A 21,328-nucleotide genomic window follows, 5' to 3' on the forward strand; every position below is an offset into this window, starting at 1 on the left:
GTATAATTTATAAAAAATTTCTTTAAAAATTGTTTAGTTTCGTTTGTAATTTATTTGATTTATATTAAAATAAAATTAATTTTAAAAATGGATGAAGAACCATACTGATAATTTGACCCATTAATAAGAGCAAATATAGTATTAATTAAATACATAAATTTGGGGGAAGAGATGGTAAAATGAAAAAATAAAATAAAATTTCATATCGACATATCAAATTTTTTGTCTCAATAAATATATATAGCCAGATTAATCAATTCTGTTTGTAAGTAACTTGATTTATGTTAAAATAAAAATCGAAGAGATGTACTAATATAGTAAATACATAAATCGGGGGCAAAAACAAAAAAGAATATTGAAAAATGTCATCCCGATATCTTTTGTCTCTATTCTTAATAATATATAAGTAATTGATAATATAAAAACCAAGTGTCAGTAATGGTACATACAGCACAGTGCTATGAAGTCCTGTTCTGGTTTTCGTATTTTACAAGATTTCATAATTCAATTGGACCACAAAGATAAAATAAAAAGGCCTGACTGCAGTGCCCGCCCTCAGTTGAAAAAAACAATAATTAATTTTAATGTATTTACTCATTATTATATTATTATTTATTATGAGACACCACACAACAACATTTTACTTCCACAAGAAAAGACGCTTTCAAAAAATTAGAAATAAAATAATCTTCAAACTATATTATTATTATAGAGTCAATAATAGCAAGGGACCAAAATAATCTAGGTTCCAGCTCAACTACAAGCCACGCTTATTTTTGTAGCGATCTTGGTGGCCTATTCAAATATGTTGAATACCTTTTTCATTTGCGTGTACCAATCCCATATCAAGAACCAGGGTCATGAATTAAACCACCAAGAACAAGCTCAAAATAGATAAATTGGCAATAAGCAGAAAAGACACGAAAACCTTGCAATCCAAAGTTCGTCGCACAGTCCAAAATGATAGGGAAATGGAGTGAGCCAAAGACGGGGTATCGGTCACAGGAAACTTCATGAGGGGATGCAAGTTTTTTTTTTTTTTTTAAAAAAAATTGCATCCACGGGTGAGAGTGTAGAGGAAGCAAATGTGCTCGGTCCCTCCTGGTTACACGTTATTATTGATGCTGATGATATGCTCTTAGATAGATTGACATAACAAAACAACTACACATTACATCATAAGTTAGTTGTGTCTGATAGGTTTGTAAAAGAAGAATGCCGCTAAGAAAGAGTGTTTTAATTTAAAGCAATAATAAGGGATAAATATAGAGGATGTAACAAATATCAGATAAAATTAGATAGTAGCAGATACATATTTCGGAGTAGCAGTGTTCGTTCACCTCATGCTATCAGTAAACCCCACATTAGAGAAACAAAACAAACGACTCAATAAAGTCCATTAACCAACAGCAATTCAGCAAATAAAAAAAAAACCCGTAAAATATCATAAGTTTGGGAGATCCGTCGTAAGCAAATGGAGATGAGAAGCACGACTAAACCAGGAACCAAGGAAATAAAATTGCATTAAACTGTTTGCAACCGGTCAATGAATGCTTACCAAGACGTTAATAGTCAACAACAAATGAAGCATAACAACATTTAACGGCAATGCTTGATGCCACGTCTACGAATGTTTAATCTTGAGGGACTGATGTGAATTCCACTGCAATAACATCCATATGATGGATGTGCCTACAAACACAATTAATATATTAATTTCTTACTCTTTCTAACTAAAATTATATCAGTGTATATGTTATACAAGTATCCACAACATAATAACTGTACAAACTATGACAGAAATGATGTCAACATAACATTATACCAGACTAGTATAAAAGTCCAGGATAATTGATTAGCACATTTCAGTTAAGGTACAAATTGGGCTAGGTGTCGAAAAACATGTACAGACTAAGCCCAGGTACCTCATATCATAATGGACACGCAATTACTGACGGAGAGAAAAAACCTGATGCTATTGTGGATGTTTCAATCTATCACAATCCAAGAAAGAAAAGGATCTTCCCACTCGATGAAATTCATAATGCATCAATGAAAGATGGGAAAACAATACGATGTAGAGTCCAAATAAGAAGTGAAGATACAATGCGATCCATAGATAAAAGTTATTCCTTTGCGGAAGCATTACCTGCAAAAATACCAACAGTTGTCAAATTGGCAATAGCCATGGTGTGATAAACCAGATATTCTGTCAAAAAATGACAAAATGCATAGACGAACGATAGAAATGTGGCCAAATATAGAGGCTTGTTTTCAAGGTTGAATGCACAAAGGAAGCAAAGGGTGCAAGTCAGCAGCGTCCAAACTCCAAATGTCCGTCCATGAACCTCGCTCACTGCAATGTAATAGATATGATTTTATGAAGACTAATATTGGGAAGTTTATGCACATGTGGTTTGAAATTATGAACGAAAAATCTTGTATAAATGCCAACAGATTGCAAATGTCAATGCATCAAAGAAACTATGTAATCAATGGCATATCATCTGCCGAAGTTGCAGAATCAAGTTCGACTCCTTCATTCCATTACACATGAGAACATAAAACCACCAGCAAGAATGCCCACCTCCCAAGGTATCTCTCCTCTACGTCTACTCCCCGCATTTCAGTCATATTTCACAGGTCAATATCTTTCTATATATTCTAAAAACGAGATAGCATCCTGCGTCCTAAAGAAAACCAAATAGCACGCCCAATAAAATCTGATAACGAGTAGAGGGAAAAATGAAATATAAAGCAGACCAATATAAATAAGAAAGCCACGGTTAACTACAGGAGGACATGAGGTACGCATCCTAATAAGGGAGTATAAGTTGGCTATGCTTCTACAACAACAATTCGAATTTCGCAAATCAAATCTTAACAGGCGAGCCATTACTGTCCACATTTGGATCTCAAGACCCTTCATTCAAATGAATTTTCAGGAGGTTGCATAAAAATTGATATCAAGTGTCAGTTCATAAAACATCAAAATTTGAAGTCATTTTAATGTGCAATGACGAATCGAGCTCAAAATCAAATCGAATGAGTGCTTAGGGGATCCCAATGAAATTAAAAAGCAAAAAGATAACGAACTGGTAGTCTTGGAGAAAACGGCAAGGCGAAGAGCCCAAATGTCGAAGAATCCGAACCAAACAGAAGCCAATCGAAGGGTACCCACAAGCATCAGCCACCATCCTAGCAATTTCATCCTTCGCCAGATTGATGGGGAAACCGATGACGATGACAAATAGTTCATTAATTTTTTATTTTTGTAAAAAAAAAACTAATTTTACTATTATATTTAGATATATGTACTAATTGCATTTTTCACTTAAAATATGTTAAATTAATAAACTATATATCTATAAAAGTAGAGGTGACCAAGATCTCGGTTAAACCGAAATAACCGATCGAATCGATTCAATTCGGAAATTCGGTTCGGTTATTTCGGAAATTTGGTTTTGAAAGTTTAAAAAATCGGTTAATTCGGTTCGGTTTCGGTTTTCGTAAAAAAAAATCGGTTAACCGAATAATAAATTGATTTTTTTAAAAAAATAGATTTATTATATAATTTATAATATTTTTAATGTTTTTATATTTAATTTTATTTTTTTGATTTGTGATCGGTTATTAAAAATAATTCGGTTAATTTGTGATCGGTTATTAAAACTAATTCGGTCGGTTCGGTTATCAAAATAAAATTCGGTTCGGTTATTGACAATTCGGTTCGGTCACGACCGAATGCACACCCCTAATCAAAAGTAACTTGGGATTTGTCTAATAGTTTGGAATACTCAATATAATAATAATAATAATAATAATAATAATTGTGTATAAAAAGTCGAAGTTATTCTTTGAATTAAAATTAACATTTCAACCTTTGAAACTTTAAGCTTTAAATATATTAGAGGATGGTTATGGCTGGTTTACATAATTTAATTTTATAATATATAAAAAAAGTAAATTTAAAAATTTATTGGAGAGAGAGAGAAAGAGAGAAAAAGTTAAGGATATATAGTAAATAAACATGACAAATACGATATAAGACTAAGTTTAGTCTCATTGTTAATAATGTTATAGGGAATAAGAAGTAAGGCTCCATCTCGTTGGAAATCACAGAGAAGCAAATACAGCTAAGCTCCCATCCACTATTATATATTAAAGTAATCCAAACCACTAAATTAAAATGAAACCTGGCGTGCACGCACGTCTCTCACCAAACCAAACCAAACCCCACTTCTTTCGCAGACGAGTGACCATCCTCCATTCACAGTTGCTTGCCTAACCTCTATCATTCACCAGTTACATTACACAATTACCCATAAGGATATAAGATTCGCATCAACAACAAGAATTTATCGACTGACAAGTATAAGAATGTGCAACACAAGATTAATATTCCTTACTTTAATGAAAAAAATACAGAGCATCAGTTCGGGTAGTACAAAAAGAAAGAGAGAATTGAAAACACACTCTGGACAAGAAGAACAGCAGTAATAATTTACAAGCCACGCATTCTGTTAAAAAAACAGCGGGCCTCGTTTTCTAACCCCTCTGTTCTTTGCTCGATATGTACATCGATCAATCCTACGTTTCCTCGATCCTAAAAAATTCACACAAAAACCAGTAAAAGAACATGGTATAACTAAATGCAAAGTTGATTTCCAGCAAGGTGGTTAAATCGATAATAAATCAGAAGGGTAAATCCTGCAACGGACGTAGTTCTTTACGAAGCTTATGTGAGAAAAGCCTGCATGCGTCCAGGCTCAAGTCCAGGACAGCCGACAAAGCAACAAATGCCGCCGCATCCTCCGCACAACTTACGCGTTGCACGCTCACTTCCACCAAGGGCGTCGTTTTCCTGCCGCGGCGTCCCTCACCTCCCACACTGCCCGACATCACAAACCCTCTGTACATGCAGTATGGCCACAGCCCATACCCGAAATCCCCGCTGCTCCGGGGGCTGCACACTGGAGACGCTGTGGTGCTGCTCGGTGTTGCTCGCCCATTCACCAGTGCTGGAGTGGAGTTGCTGTTTCCAGTCAAATCAATCATGAACTTCCCACCTTTGCTGCAGCTGAGAGTTGACTCCGCTAAAACAATACCCGCTGCGGCGGCTGAATCCGGAATGAGCTCAAATCTGTAGCCAAGACCATCTGCAGTGCCGCACTCACGCCAAGCCTCGAGGCGGCCCCAGGGCTTCCAGGTGCCGTCCCCGGGACGGAGAATGAGCCAACAACCGGGATTGGACCGGCTCACACGGTCTGATCCTGGCGAAGCCACGAAAGGTGTCACCATTGAGGCCATAGCCACGGGGGAACCAGATAGATCGTGAATTGTTATGGACCACCCTTTTCTTTCTTTTAGCGGCCTCTCTCTTTCACTACCAAAGGAACTCAACCACCCTCTTGCACCATTACTGTGCTCCGGCGGTAAAGACCTTAAGAAACAGGAATGGACTATGATAAATTCTTTACAGGCACTAATAGCGTTTACTCAAAGAAAAGAATGGGCTTTTTTCTCAAATGTTAAATAAATCAACAAAGAGATTAACCAATACTTCGCTGAAAAAGAGCAAATAATTGAATATATATGGCTGTAAAGTTATGGATTCATGCTTTATTTCTAACTGGAATGGTGACTCAGAAGATTTTGACAACCAAATGCAGACATTTCTTTTCCTATCCAGACTTCGGAACCCTCTTTTTTATTCTTTTAACAAACTGATTCAAGTGTAAAGTGTATGATCCAAACATTATTGCAAAAATTAAACTTAGGGAATTTATTTTCCAATTTTAGATTTACCTGGAGCGCTGATTGCGGTCTGCTGCACGAAAACTGAACTTGCAAGTGAAAACCGGCTGCCGGATATTCCCTCTAATTTGGAAAATCTGGGGGCTGCATTCGGGCTCTCCATCGAACTGGAACACGAACCTCGGGTCGGGCTCTGCCTTAACATTCAAGTGAAACTGCGCCACACGCTTGATTTCTTTTCCCACATTAATCCATCCATTATGAAAAATGACGGCCCTGGATTCCGCCGTAGTCAGATCCAATGGAACAGAGATTTTCCCCAGCAAACGCCCCGAACTCAAGCCGCATGCCGGCCCGAAGCGGCCGGAGTATACGGATATTTTAAGGCAAGGTTTATTGGAGGTGGAGAAGAGGGAAGACTTCCCAGTGAGTTTGTCGAGGTCGGATTTGCTGAGGTGAAAGCTAGCAGCGTGGGTTAGCGAGTTGGCATCAGTAAATGGAGTGTTCTCCGGCGGAATGTAAGGTACAACGGCGGTTTGCGGAGGGAAGCCTTTGAGTTGAATCAGACAGAAACAGGGAGAAGACGACGGATGCACGGCTGAGCGAGCAGGCTTCGCGGCGGCGGGGATTTTCAAGGCGAGATTCCCTACGGTAACCCGCACAAAGGGACAGGGATCCATGAGGCTGAGGCTGAGGCTGAGGACTGACGGAGCTCCCCCGCTGTTTGCTGAAAATGAGAAAACGATAATGGATTACAGCTGTCGTATGAATTGCCAGTTAGGATAGAAGTTGGCACCCACCCTTTATCTATTTTTTTTAGAAAATAATGGCTCGACAAAAGGGGATCAGGACTAGGGTTTAAAACACACAAATTTTGTGTGATCAAACATATATATAAATAATAAAAGTTTTTTTAGCCTGTTTTACGAATATTTATTATGAAACGACTCAATCTTACTTATATCTATAACGATGATCTAAATAAAATATTTTTCTCACAAAATTGAGTCGTGAAATCATCTCTAAAAAATATATATATCAACAATTTTAAATTATGTCAGTAGTTTTCTTTGTGTCTATTACTGATATATTATTATTATTATCTACATTTTATATGAAGAATATTACTTAAATAAATTAAATCAGAATAGAGAATTTATTTGTAATTTTGTTTAATAATATTTTAATTAATTTATTAAAAACAAACAAATTCATGTATAAGCATAAGTTCATAATAATGTATCTCGAGGTAATAGACCATTTTGATGCATTGTGCAGCTAATTTGGCTTTTACACTTATAGAAAACGTGGCGTCTCTGCATTGCTTAAATCTCAACGAATGCGCTGCCCTATGTAATTAATGCATATGAATGTCTTCTGATAAGACCGTCTATCTTTAAAAAAAATTGATCGAATAAATGTTATATCATGTAAAATAACAATATATTTTAATTTTTTATATAAATGATAAAAAATTATTTATAAAATTTTAAATTTTAAACAACATATACATAATCAAATATAATTATATCTATATTATTAACAAAAAAATAAATCAAAAATAAATTCTAATACTACTAAAATAAATTTTTTTTTTTACACAATTCAACGCCCAAATAATTACTGATTCATATTGTTCCTTTCAAACTTCACGAATTCAATATTGTTACTCGTGATTTAATAATGTATGCAACCAAAACCTGAACCTTGTAAAATTTTAAAGATATATAAACACTTAACTATTTGATATCTGCAGTTGTGTTCTTTGTAATCTCTTTGTTGTGTTCTTTGTAATCTCTTTTTGCATCCCACAATCAAAAGAATCAAACACGTAATAATTGCTTTGATATCAATTGTATGATCAAGAGTTTGCGATCTACATCCCTGTCCCCTCCCCCATATCCACTTTTTCAGATTCGTGGAATCCCCATATACAAAACCACATGTTTCAAATTGTCATCCTCATCTATGTCCCCATCACTATTTCAAAAATATTAATGGAGTAGGACGGGACGGATTCGAAAATTCATCGAACCAAAACGTATTATTATCAGTGATAATATTATTATTAATATTTTTCGAGATGAAAATAATATTCACATACTCACCCCGATGTTAAACTATCTCGAAAAATCAGAGACCCCTGTCCTCATTTCGAGTTTTCCCTACGATACCCCGAACTCGTGAGAAAAATTGTTATCCTTATATTGAATGTATCAATTTATGAAATGATTAAAATTAAAAATAATATACTATTTAAAATGATAAAAATTTATTGTTACGTAATATGCTTTATAAATTTGAAATTAAAATATAACAATGAGATAATGATCTTTGAAATAATTATCTATACGATCTGACCTCTAAAGTACTCAAATATTGAAGATATAGAATAGGGAAGAAAAATTTCTTTGATAGGTTTTGAAAGGTCAGTTATGAATTAGAAGCAGATTATGTTACAACAATAAAAGGATTTTGTGCAAGATATTGTGGTGATCAGAATATATGTTACACGACAAACTTGAAAAACTTGAGCTTTTCAAGTTTTCGGGAGAGAAAAATGAACATTTGAAAGTACATTGACTGATAAGTTATTTTCTCCGTCGCTTTCTTCACTTCTTTACTGACGCACTTATTTTTTTTTTATCGACCTCCGTAGCACAACACATTCTAGCTTTCTTTGTACGATGAAATCCAAAGCCAACTATCTACAAAATGGTCGAGTTCAACTCATCCTTACATTGCTCTAAGTGAAATATCATTCACATTTATGGTTAATAAGTAGAAATCCACGATTTCTTTATAGACGTCATATATGTGGACCATCCAAAAAATCCTTAGAATCAGAGTCTCAAATTAGCATCTCATTAACCTTATAACACCAACAAGGTTTAATCCATATTGAGACATCTACCGATTGAACATCACCATACATCCCCATTCTCGAACCGTACTTCAAATCCAACACACCTATACCAGACAAGGAAAGAATCACCTGAGTACTGACCCAGTAGAGGACGACAGGAGGAAAACGCCTCCCCCACATAAAAAATTAACTGAAATGTGGATTTACCCACTAAAAAACTAGGAACAAGCAATGTGATATGGGAGAAATTTTGTAAATACTCCTCGACTAAGAAGAATATTCAAGGAGAACTAGAATGGCAGCACACCACCTAAAATTTGGGCCTAAAACGATTAGCACCTAGCGAACTATTAGAATCGAGTCATATTGATTCCACCAACTACTACTGAGTCTAACATGTTAAAGCATGAGAGCAGCAAAGTAAGAAACTGAAAAATGGGATTGGACCTTCTCCAGAATGTTGCCTTCGATATGGTCACAAGTATCGCCATGGATGGGCGAAAACTGCAAAGGAATGGTGCAAACACTCACTTCAATGCATTGGCAAGCACATATAGTGATGCAATGCAGAAGTCATGTTTCTCTTCTTTCCAATGACGTAAATGTTTGTTCTGGTGCATCATCTTGCACACACGGGTTCATCTACACCCCTCAGGCCAGATCCTGGTTTTTATTTGCCTTGTACCAAGCTCAGAAGAAAATCTGTAAATATATGCTCATACTCTGGCATTTTCCCATATCCTGCAAATTGCGTGGAAGCATGTAAGAACTAACACCCTAGGCAGGCCCTTCACATTTTTAGGACCTTGTTGCTTGTACAGAAAATTCCGTTTCCGATTAAGACTATATCATTGTTCGGCCATAATGCTTCAACTTTCCCTCATTATTTTGATTCTTTCCAACACAATCACAAGGTCATATACCATACCTGGAAAATAGTTGATGTCTATCACATAATAGCAGTCTTCAGTTCCATGTTCTCGAATTATATCCAAGTTAAATAGTCGAAGACCCTATCACATGCGCATAATATAATAATAATCAACAAATGTCCCAGAAAAAACCATGGGGATACAAAAATAAAAAAAATTGTTGTTCGCATCAATATGGACAGAAATAACAAAGGGCATTGGGAGTACCAGTCGCCGACGTAGTTCCCTGGCCAGTCTCTCAAGTAACGGACCTGGAGGAAGCTCTGATAAAGATGGTAAAGAAAAAGGTGATTATCCTTTCAAATGTCAATGCAACCAAAAAATAATCACCCAACTCAACTCAACAAATGATCAATCATTTGAAAGGGATATTAAATCTTGTTTCACGGGCCGTAAAGGTAGCGCACTCCACTGCACTCACACTAAAATTGTGATTCTACATAGTAGTTTGCACTCAAAAGTCTATGTCATAAAAAAAACTGCTCACCAGCAATACCAGGATCCAAGTCTGCTTCATCGGCAGATGCAGCAGCACAAGATACTCTTGGAAAGCGATAAACACCCACATTCTTTGATAATTCACGCTTACTGACATCAGGCAAGGAGAAACGCCTGACCACCTTTACTGCTTCCCCAACAATATAAACTTTGAAGAGTACACCTCCTACAAATTGAATAAAAGAGGAGGTGCCACATGGATGAATTTTCTATGGTAAGCATAGGGAAGTTGCTGAACATCAGATTAACAATGGAATCCTACCATGATTAATGAATTCCTGCAAAACTAGAGGGGGTTCCAACTTCTGGAGGGAGCACTCATCGTAAGCAAGAGACAGCTCATGTGACTTGGCAACCAACGGCTTTGCCACTGAAATATCCATAGACCGATTACAATATATCAAAATGAGGATAAAATCATGACAAGATCTCCTAAGTCCTGCTCAATTGCATAAAAGTATATATGGCTGCATACCAGAGAACAGTTCCAAGTTTATCTATCGCTATTATGATATTAGAGTTCACGCAAATATCAAAGGAACGTACCAATAGGTAGTCTCAGCCCAGCCTTGTTCACTGCCTCCGGAATAGATGATGGATCTTTCTTGATAACCAACTGTTTAGGAACGCGAACTTTTCCTGAATACAAAATGGAAGTGAAACCTGATGGCACTTGCATCTTACTTTGCTAAGTTTGTTAGTTCTGAAAATGCCCATAAACTGGCGCATTAGCACGAATCAGATTTCTTATGCCCGCAGCATTGCTTCTCGACCGTGAAAAAAGAGAAGCAAAAGCCTCCAAAGAAACACCCAAGCTATTGAAGGCATATCTATAAAATTACCGCAAGGATCCGACAGATTTAAGTCAGCAACATCCTGAAGCATGGACTGTCGATTGTACACATGCTGAATGGCATCAGGAGGATCAAGAACTGTCACCTCAGGATGTGTTTGCCGGTAATCCTTCAACAGATACAAAATAACAATTTTAAAATAAACAGGTAAAAAATTAACATGTTCCATTTCTTCCCAAATTACAACCAGACAAGAATAAAGAAACATTAAATGAGAAAATCAATGAAATATGAATCAATGAAAAAGGGAAACAAAGCACAGAGAACATTGGAAGTGCATTTTCTAACTATAAATTTTGCATGTAAGTTCAGCACGGTATCATGGCTACAATATTTATCCTCACTTCTTCTGCAAGTAAGATATGTGATGAGCTGGTTCAATGTAGTGTGGACTAGACTGTACTTGATTAATCAAGACAAGCCTTTTCCCTAGTGCACAAACCCCAAAAATACCTAGATATTTTCATTTCAGCGATTCTGACTTTATCACTGCAACACACAAGATATTGTTATTTGGTTCAGACAAAATTCCAAGATTGTTGATCAAATTCTTTAACTGCTAGTCTGATCCCTCAATATATAAATATATTACCTTAAACACATAAAAATAAAAAGAAACTATCGGAGAGGAAAAAAACAAGTTGTAATCTCCAAACAATTATGGAAGGCTGGAATATGTCCAATTCATTTTTTCTTGAGTGCATGTGCTAGCAGTTAGTGTAATTGACTCCATGTTAAGACAAAACTTAATGCTCGGGATTTGGTGCTGGCTATGAAGAAGTTTGTATTCAGACCAATCCATTACTATCCTTTGTGTTGTGTACAACATGGTTTTTGGCTTCCTTCTCAGGAGTTTTCGTGAATAAAATCCTTTATATCGCATTCTTAGCAGATCCTTTAGACCAATTTAGGTTACAAGGTCTTTCTCCCACCACACATGCCACAGATGGACCGATCCTCATGACACTCCCACCTGAAAACTCAGCACCATAGACCCAAGTATGCAGAAAACTTATAACGGAAAACATGCAGAATTTAAAACACACAGTACATGAAATAACAAACATTGAAAAAGATGTAAAACTGTAGACAAATAAAAAAGGTGAGCTTTTTAGCCAAAATCACCGAGTCATGATTCATTGTGGCGGTGAGTTGCACACTGCAAATTAAGTTGGATGAGACAAGTTTTAGGGCAAGCGGGTCGCCCACCAGTCGGAGACAGCACTGTCCAAGCCATAACATCGTGCATCATGCAATTAATTTCCTAAGATGCTATATGTATCATCCAACCGTAACTTCCGAAGGCATTGCAATAATATAAGTAAAAGATGCAGATATTCAATAACGAGATCAACCTCGAGCACATGCTGCCACTCCTTTCCAGATAACTGCGAAAGAAGTATATTTGGGATGTATCAATACTGTGCTTGAGTTATAAGCAAACCAAATAGGATATAAAGCAGGATTTACATTTATAGACAAGGGTGGTAAAGCCGTGAAGGGGCACAAGCAAACTCACTTTATGCAACACGATGTCAAAAGGACCTTGATCCGAAAGGGGTTTACTTTGGTCAATTGCAACAAAAAGAATCCCCTTGTTCCTGCATTTGTATAATCCAAAAGCTATTAGCACATGATAATCTACAGGCGTTTTCTGTGTGATAGTGAAAAACCACGGCTCGTCATGACATAGTATCACGAAAAATCTGCCTATTACTTTTAGTCAAATAAAAGACACCAATAGTTATACAGCCTTTTCTTTTATCTCTTCATTGAAAAAAAAGAAGAAGTGATGATGCCAAGCATTCAAGCATTTAATTTGTTCCAAGGCTTACTAATGAACACAAGACACAAGAACAGTAAAAGATACCAAAGCTATTTTCTTTTCCAGTCCATAAAAAGCTTCTGGTCAAAGCACAAACTAGGAAGTTAAAATGAACAGCTGGAGAATATAGAAGGACAGCTTCAAATTCCAATTCGACAGCCAAAACTTCAAGGCTTCCAGCACTACTAATAGAGGATAAACTCAAAGTTTCGCGACAATGCAAAGGTGGCAACAAGTATCAAGCTAAACAAGGCGGAGAATGACGAGGACCATAGAATATCTAGAAAAAATGCTTTCAACTTGTGAACACAAGCTTTTTGTCAAAATCAAAAGCATCCTTCTGTCCGAAACACTTGTGTGGCTGTGACCACACCTCAAAAAGGAGATTCCGTTTAGAATATAAATAAACTGAAGCGATCACATAACCAGAAGAAAATTCAAATGTTACCAAGAAAAATACTTGCACAACATCTAAAGCTACAGAACCGATTCCCAGAGACAATTTAAATCACAAGAAGCGCCTTATCATCCAGCATACAGTAGGGATAAAATCATTAAAAACAAAAAAACAGAAAAGGAGATATAAAGTTAGCGAAAAAGAAAAATAGAGAAATAGGAGGCGTACACATACATACATGTATATGGCCTTCGAAACTGAAACAGATCTAAACATTTTGACAATGGAGGAAGCAATGAAAAAACAAAAAAAAACACGCATTATGTTGTGAAAGTTTATAATACCTGGCCAAGCCTTGAAGCTTGGGCTGTAAAAAGCTCTTAATCTTCTTAGACGTAAGAGCATATCCGACGACGACAAGTTTTAAAGCCGGGACGACCGGCGGCGTGCACTTCTTACGCGGAAGCGCCACCATTTTCTCATTATCCCCCACCTCTCCGTCGTTTCTGATCTGTTCTTCGAACGGTTTTTCACCAGTCATCCTCATTCCCAAACAACGACAACACGTTTTTTATGCTGTGAGATTAATGTTCTCCCCAACTGAATGCCAGGAAAGAAGGAACTTTTACACTTATTTATTAAATAAATAATAAAATATAATCAAATCTTTTCTCCTATGTTCGTTCAACTATGGTCATATATATATATATTTTTTTTAAAATGCAGGGGATGAGAAAAGACTCCAACATAATTCTCTCTAGACCTATTAATCCACGTTTGAAAAGACAAAGAATTGAAAAAATTTGTTTCAAAAGGAATAATAATAATAATTGTGGTTCGCAACAGGAGAGAGAATTTTCATCAGCTTTTTGGAACCCAAAAAAAAAAAAAAAAAAAAGTGTCGGCAATGCTAGAGGCTTGCAAATCATGGTTTGTCATACATATATATAGAGAAATCTCACATGAAAATTTGTATTAATCGCTTCATCATGGGTCAATGCAAGTGGAAGTGACCACTGAAAACAACCTGGGCGATTGAAACATTTGTCATTTCATAAATTTTATCGTACCATTTCACGATGACTTGTTACTGATTTATCAACACAAACAGTGAAGGCTGTGGACATCAACTCATTGGAATTAACAAATTTAGTTTCTCGTGGAAGCAGTTGATATTAAAAATAGCTACCAAAATCTTAAGATGGATTTTAAACATATGCGTCAATAAAGCAGTTTAAATAGTCCATTGCTAAGAAGAATGATCACATACAAATTTTGTTTGGCAGTTATTGTACAAAATTACAACTATCAAATAATGATTGAAACAAAGATAACAACCAGTAATAAATAAAATATCATATCTGCGCTGCTGGTAGAGCAACCAGATTTACAACGGGTATCAAACACTTCGACAACAGAAACTGAATATTGGCTCCGAGATGACGGCGGCAAAGACTGAGACGACTCAAACCAGATTCCGAGTCAATATCGATCAAACCCAGTTGGGCAGGGCAAAAAACACAAGTCTCAGTTTCCTTAAATTCATCCTATTCCTCTTTCATTCGAGACTCGCGTACGTTTCCTAAGACAACAGTTAAAACCCATGTTAATGAAGCACGATTAATTACTACAAAAGCACATACCTGAGTATTGCCCCTGTTGGCCGAACAAAACTAGAGGAGAAAGACAACTGCTCGGAAATTCAGTGCATGAGTTGTGGAAATCGATAAGCTTATACCAGAGATATTAATTCATATTCACAACAGCAAAAGCCCGCTCGCTCACCTATTACCGTGACTTCTTCCACTAACACAAACATGGTGAGAACATGGAGACACAAAGTGACAAATATGATAAATTTCCAATTAAATTCAATACTAAAATTGAAGGGATCAAATCAGATCATCGATCTTCATAAATTCAACTCCTCCCTCCCACTTTATATGGAATTTAAGCCTCAATTTTTCATTCATACAAATGCAATTTTCCAACACAAGTAACAACATTAAGAAAAATAATAAACAAAAGAACCACTTTTTATAGCAAATTATAAGTAAAAAATGATATTATGAAAAAGGTTTATGCACCGGCCAAATTGGTTAAGCGCACAAGTTGTGCATTATAATAGGGGCTTTGTATCTGTGCTTTTTCACACAGCGTGTTTTCTTTTATAGAATTGGATGTCAACATCTACTGCTCACAAAACAAAGCATCTAATACAACTATACAAGCCTAAAAGTAACTAAATAAAATATTTTGAATATCAAATTTAGATTTTTTTTTACACAAGCAGTTATTTGGTGCGCAACATCTAGCATGTTAATAAAACATCACATTCGAACAGCTTGAAGGAAACATAATTGTCACAAGATAAATCATATCCACAGAAATGCTGGTTTCTTGATTATTTCGCATCAATCAAATCCACAAAAACACATATCATGGACAATACATCGACCATATGGTGGAACATTTTTCATTTCAATTAGTCTTCAAAAACACAAAAGTTACAAAAAATGCAAGTGAGGTGGTGCAACTACAACATGTAATGCACTTGAAAAATAATCTGTAAATGGATTAAATTACCTGCCCGCATGAGATAACTTTGCTTGTCATCTTTTTAGCGCAAGAACACAAACCAGTATGATCCCATCAAATACATTGTCTTTGACTCTGCGATTCAAAGAGGAAATGCAAAAGATACTGTGAATATACCAATTACCCAAAGACCCTAGACTAAAATCCGTATCATGACTGTTGCAGCAAGGGACCCCCCAGTAATCACATGATTTAATGGCCATAACTAGAGGGTGACAAGTTCCATAAATTTGATTAAAGGTGTAGCGTCGTCGAAAACGATTTGGAGTATTATAAATACAACACCCATGCTTTAATCATCCCATGCATGTATGCACTGAAGTTCTGGTGGTAAGACCAAAAAGGACTGCAAACTGTCAACAACAGCAAAAAAAATAAATGTAGTAAGACTGCAACGAGAAGATTACCAACCTCCAAAAAACAAAAAACAGGTCAGAGCATTAAATAAGCGGAGTATTAACACACTGGCTAACGAGGATCAAAATTAACAAATTTAGTTCAAATTATTATAACATAAGTTGGTTTACTATGCAGTATGCTGTATACACCTCCCCTTACCCCAAAAAAGAAATGAAAACTTAACTATAAATCACCAAATAATTTTCTTAAGTATGGGGTTTATGGAGAATAAAAGAATAATTTAAAAAATACAGAATTTCTGAGTTTTAAGGATATATATGCATTACCATATACAAATTATGCAGCTTAACCTAAATAAAAAATATTAGGATAACTAACTTGATTGAATAACCGAAAATGAGTAAAAATTGAGCAACATTTGCAACGGTTCTATAAACCGTAAGAAAATGGAGAACTGGAGGAAAACCAGAATAGCATAATAAATCTACAGATGACGCGGTCGGCGAGAAAGTCTCTATAAACTAATTTGACTTCCTAACAAAAAAGATAAGAGTGAAAACAAAAACCACCTAGTGAAGACTGCAGAAGACATCACATATTTAAAATCATCAAATAATGCCACAATGAAAGGGATAAATCATGACCATATCTTTACAATACAAAATCCTCAACTTTACAAAAAAAAGTATTTGTCATAAATGTACAAATAATCTGCGAAGAAATATTCAAAAGGCTAAGATCTCAGGGAACAAGATTTTTATTGAGAAAGTAGAAAGTACCTGTCATAAAGTACAAAAAACACCATTCATAACTCTTGCCACAGGTAGGAGCAGCTGGAAGTCTAACAATTAACATCTCAACTTCATGAAGAGGTTGTGCAGCATAGAACACAAAGACTTGCTAGAATATTGGTGGGTACACACTTCCTTTATACATTATATCCATTTAATAAGTAACTAGCAAAACAATACTCATATAACTTCTATTTTCATCACCATTAACTAAAACACGCAACATTTCAGGGTAATTACATATTAATTGCTAGGTATCGATTATTGAATATCATCAAACCTAATTTAGTCCTTTCCAACAATATCCAGAAAACAAACCATAAAATTCATCAAATGTGAGCCAAACAATACATTTGAGCTAATATACCCAACAAATCATTAGCTTTAACCCAACCAGCGATCACGGCAAATCAGAGAACATGCAGACTAGCCAACCAATCTCACACACATTCACATAGAGCAGTCTAACTCTCAATAAGTTTGAGTGAATTACTAGCAAATGCTAGGAGCAGAAGGGTCTCACTAGCCAACAATACAATTAGACAGCCCCACCACACCAATGAGACAGCCCCACTGTTCCAACACACACACACACACACACACAAAGAACATAAAAACATGAGAGCGGGAGAGAGAGATCAAAGCATACACAAGGAACACACATCATTCTTATCAAGCGAAAGTAAATCAATAAAGTTCGAAAATTGATTCCAAAGTCTGCCCTAAGCCTACAGATTGATTCACATTTGAGAGGCTTTCTTTATAAACAGTTGGTAACATTACAATGAGTTCTACGGACTATATGATCCACGAGAAAGAATATTTCTTAAATTCTTCCAACTGCAAACACAACTAGGACAAAACCTTATTATTAGCCACAAATTTCTTGGATAGTAGACCGTAACAGATCATCTCCAACAACTGATCTTAACTGTTGCATGAAAACATTTTTCCCCAACTTTCCTTCCTGCAGTGCAAATAGTAATATCGATTAAAATTCAATCACCGACCAAATTTTGGGAAAAATTACCACTTATATAACAATTATAAGAAATAAGGCTCGCCTTAAACAATCCACACAAAGTTCGCAATTCTTGAAACTTGGGCATAGGCAGATAACTTTTCATCCTATAAAGCAATTTGGCAATTACGTGAGACGGCGGAACCCAATTCACACGAGAGACACCATTTACTGAACCTGTAAAATAATTATACCTCAGTTTCAAACCAAATTATAAGCAAGAGAATACATACAATCAAGGAGGCTTACCTGGCACATTTGCAGGCCTGTAGCTGACAACACACTCCGGAACAATATGGGTATTCATATTCGCATACCACACTGTATACCACTTAGGACTAGTCAAGTCATCCACACCAGTATCATACTCTACACTTGAAGGATGAGACTGTCGAGACCCTGCATCAATCTTCTCGCATTTTCCTAGTATCACTTTACACAAAATGACATGTTTCTCGCCATTCTCATCCATCTCCAACAACAATGCACTGGATGAAAAACCAAAAAAGATTAAAAAGCAAGTAAACCTAAAATGCATTAACTTTTTTTCTTGTTTTTCACAAACGATCAACAATGAAACTATAAGCCATAAAATTGGTAACCAATACAATGAAAAATTAAACCAGCTGTCTGAAGAAAACTCAAGTTGAATCTCAAACACATAATACCTATTCTGGGGTGAACGCACAGGGGACAAGTGAATCCCCAAGCCATGACCTTCAGATCTTGATGCCATTGCAGGAATCCCAAACCCATGCATCAAAATGTTCTCAACACCTTTGGCAGATGCCCCATACCATGCAAAGACCATGTTACTCACCCCTCTAGATTGTTTGGTGATCTCCATCTGCTTCATGAAAACCTGGCGACGAACCACATCCAGCGGTCCTGTCTTCACACATTGATTGATGACAGTAACTTCTGCACCCGGTTCCACAGTCTTCAATCCCGTCAAAAATAAATTTTTCACCAATGTATAACCTTCTTCCTCAGCTCTCAAAACTCTCGTCTTGGGCCATCTTGGAGACTGCAATTCTTTCTCACAAACAATTTTCCGCCTTTTCACTTTACCGTTGGATGAACTCTCCTCCGGTTGATTCATTTCTGCATGTTCCTCTCTGTTTCTCTTAGTTAATTTTTCCATTTCATTCAAGTTCAAACTCTTTAAACTTCCCGAACTAGCTAATTTGCTAAGTTTTATCTCGATCTCAATCTTCGGATTGTTCTCATCGCCACCGACAAAATCCGGATCGTTATTATCGTAAGTATTGATACAAATCTTGGGGAAAAAGCACTTACCATCAACATCAATCCAAGAAATAGACCGCTGATTTCCAGACTCCAATTCTATCTCAAGCATGCGGTAAAAGTCGAGAAAACGATCAATCCCTTCGATACGAGCCTCGATCATGGGCATGCCCTCGGAAAACCCTAGCTTCAATACTTCGACCACTGCCTCCGGGTAGTCAGTCCAAGATCCGTGATCGTAAAACATGACCCGTTTTGGTTGGGAGCTCCTCTTGAAGTTGGAGTAATTCTGGATCAGCGGGTCGCGAGACGGCGACGCCTTGGAGCATCGAGAAACATCGACTCTGAGACATTTGCCACCTTTCTTCGTCATCATCGTTGAATTGGGAGCCGGATCCATGGCTACACAAAGATACAAGTCGAGAAGCTCTGGGCACAAGAACTTCTGAGGTAGGGTCCATTTTGCCTATCGTCGTTTTATAGTGGGGGGACTGGTTTAGGGGACGAAATGACGGAATTGGCCCGAGACAAAAGTCAGCGGAGCCGCAACGTGCGAGGGTAGAAAGGGGGTTCTGATTTCGATTGCTTCAGCCCAAAGAAACGAATTGACATTTCCACATCTCCTTAGGGTTAATCTATTACGTCACATGTATGTAATATTATTAGTCGTTGTCCTAAAATTCTTTTTTAGGTCTTGACTTTGCAAAATGTACCATTCATCACGTGATAAATAGTTATAATCGCATATTTATTTGGTTTTTCGTGCTACAATAAAGCCCAAGATANAAAAAATATATTAATATCAATACTTTCTACATTTGTGTGTGTGCGCTGTATATCATATATTAATACTCGATCTGAAAAAATTATTCTTAAATATCATATATTAGTATCAAATTTTTAATGGTATGTATTGATTTACATCCGAAAAAAACATGTCATTAATACCATATTTGTTATACATGTTTGAATACTCAAAAATCATATATTAGTGTTATATATGAAATATTTAATACTGAAATATCATATATCAAAACCAAATTTTTAATGTTTTGTTTTGAATTTTCATTCGAAAAAAGACGTGTGATTAATATCAAATTTACTGTACAAATTCGAATACTCAAAAATCATATTAAATTTAAAATATTTATATTCGAATATCATATAGCTTTTTTTAAATATATATATTTATTAATTTTTTTTCCGTCGAAATGGTGAGAGAAAAATAAAATGGAAAAGAAACGTGGAATATGAGAATTTAAAATTTTGGAATAGAAATGATATTTTGAAAATCTTTTTATTAATTAATATACTAAAAGTTGGTATGTATATATATATATAGTGAGAGAAGATTAACTGAAACTTACTTTATTATATTTTCTAGTTTAACTTGTGATTATTTTTTTGGGTAGTGTATGCGTAATGTTACAGATAATTGTGATAACAAATAAAATTCCTTCCGTTTGTATCAAAACCTAATAGAACCTCAAATTCAAAACTATGCTAATGTGCTGATTTTGCCCATGGTTTTGTGTGCCTGATTTGTTTCGCAGTTTACATGCAGCTCTTGGTTTAAACACTTCACGGGCTGGAATTCTGATCCACTTGTTTAACAGTATCCACAACACTACATACGCCGAGCATATCCCACTTACAGGGTTAAAAACTTTTTTTTAAAGGAAAAAAAAAAAAATCGTGTCACTCAAATTGCAATATGTCACAGGATTTTGAGACATCTAAACAGCTAACCTTCAAGGACTGCCAAGGCTCGAGTCACTGACGCAGCTCATAAAAGTTTCAATATAGCATGACATGAAGTCCAGAATGCCGCAGAGGCCGCCTTTAAAAGAGCTGGATTTTGATAAATCCCGTTCCATATGTAGCAACTAAAAAACGTTAAGACAGCTCCAAAACTAAATAGAAATGACAAAAAATTCTAAGAACTTTTGGATGCAAAAACAGTGATCTTCTATACGTTGTCATACATCACAAACAACCAGCGAAACACTCTAGGAAACCATCCCATTGAAGACAAAAAGACACAGGCTTGTTACTTGCTTTTGATAGTTACTCAAGAAGAAATAAAACAGAAGCTTGTTGAAACCAATTTGACTTGGACATTACTCAAATGAAAAGGTGATACAAACAACCTTTTTCCAAGATGGATATCACAAGTGAAAC

The 21,328-nt window shown here is 36.0% G+C and overlaps 4 protein-coding genes across 6 annotated transcripts; all 4 read right to left on the reverse strand.

The window, feature by feature from the left end:
- Positions 1–1,052: 1,052 nt before the first annotated feature.
- LOC140982425 (ergosterol biosynthetic protein 28) lies at positions 1,053–3,270 on the reverse strand. Its single transcript, XM_073448923.1, has 3 exons — positions 3,097–3,270; positions 2,150–2,356; positions 1,053–1,692 (listed from the first exon to the last, which is right to left on the reverse strand). Exons 1-3 carry the CDS (start codon positions 3,257–3,259, stop codon positions 1,625–1,627), a joined length of 438 nt encoding a protein of 145 aa, XP_073305024.1. The 5' UTR covers positions 3,260–3,270; the 3' UTR covers positions 1,053–1,624.
- A 1,107-nt stretch (positions 3,271–4,377) lies between these two features.
- Positions 4,378–6,484, reverse strand: LOC140982579 (uncharacterized). The gene is made up of 2 exons (XM_073449142.1): positions 5,809–6,484; positions 4,378–5,443 (listed from the first exon to the last, which is right to left on the reverse strand). The coding sequence occupies exons 1-2, from the start codon at positions 6,435–6,437 to the stop codon at positions 4,696–4,698; spliced, it is 1,377 nt and encodes a 458-aa protein (XP_073305243.1). The 5' UTR covers positions 6,438–6,484; the 3' UTR covers positions 4,378–4,695.
- A 1,950-nt stretch (positions 6,485–8,434) lies between these two features.
- LOC140982580 (inositol-tetrakisphosphate 1-kinase 3-like) lies at positions 8,435–13,737 on the reverse strand. Of its 2 annotated transcripts, XR_012176307.1 has the most exons (11): positions 13,474–13,737; positions 12,427–12,508; positions 12,263–12,295; positions 10,896–11,016; positions 10,600–10,692; positions 10,316–10,423; positions 10,043–10,219; positions 9,763–9,818; positions 9,552–9,636; positions 9,071–9,364; positions 8,435–8,727 (listed from the first exon to the last, which is right to left on the reverse strand). XR_012176307.1 is itself a non-coding variant. In XM_073449143.1 (10 exons), exons 1-10 carry the CDS (start codon positions 13,674–13,676, stop codon positions 9,294–9,296), a joined length of 1,029 nt encoding a protein of 342 aa, XP_073305244.1. In that variant the 5' UTR covers positions 13,677–13,737; the 3' UTR covers positions 8,826–9,293. The 2 variants fall into 2 exon arrangements, 1 of the variants encoding a protein (XP_073305244.1); XM_073449143.1 differs by lacking the exon at positions 8,435–8,727 and having other exon boundaries at positions 8,826–9,364.
- A 613-nt stretch (positions 13,738–14,350) lies between these two features.
- LOC140982578 (probable inactive poly [ADP-ribose] polymerase SRO3) lies at positions 14,351–19,683 on the reverse strand. Of its 2 annotated transcripts, XR_012176305.1 has the most exons (5): positions 18,568–19,683; positions 18,149–18,387; positions 17,943–18,076; positions 15,716–17,845; positions 14,351–14,711 (listed from the first exon to the last, which is right to left on the reverse strand). XR_012176305.1 is itself a non-coding variant. In XM_073449141.1 (4 exons), the coding sequence occupies exons 1-4, from the start codon at positions 19,545–19,547 to the stop codon at positions 17,750–17,752; spliced, it is 1,449 nt and encodes a 482-aa protein (XP_073305242.1). In that variant the 5' UTR covers positions 19,548–19,683; the 3' UTR covers positions 14,351–17,749. The 2 variants fall into 2 exon arrangements, 1 of the variants encoding a protein (XP_073305242.1); XM_073449141.1 differs by having other exon boundaries at positions 14,351–17,845.
- Positions 19,684–21,328: the final 1,645 nt, after the last annotated feature.

This window comes from Primulina huaijiensis, chromosome 8 (assembly GCF_012295235.1).
Source record: "Primulina huaijiensis isolate GDHJ02 chromosome 8, ASM1229523v2, whole genome shotgun sequence".
NCBI classification, from domain to species: Eukaryota; Viridiplantae; Streptophyta; class Magnoliopsida; order Lamiales; family Gesneriaceae; genus Primulina; species Primulina huaijiensis.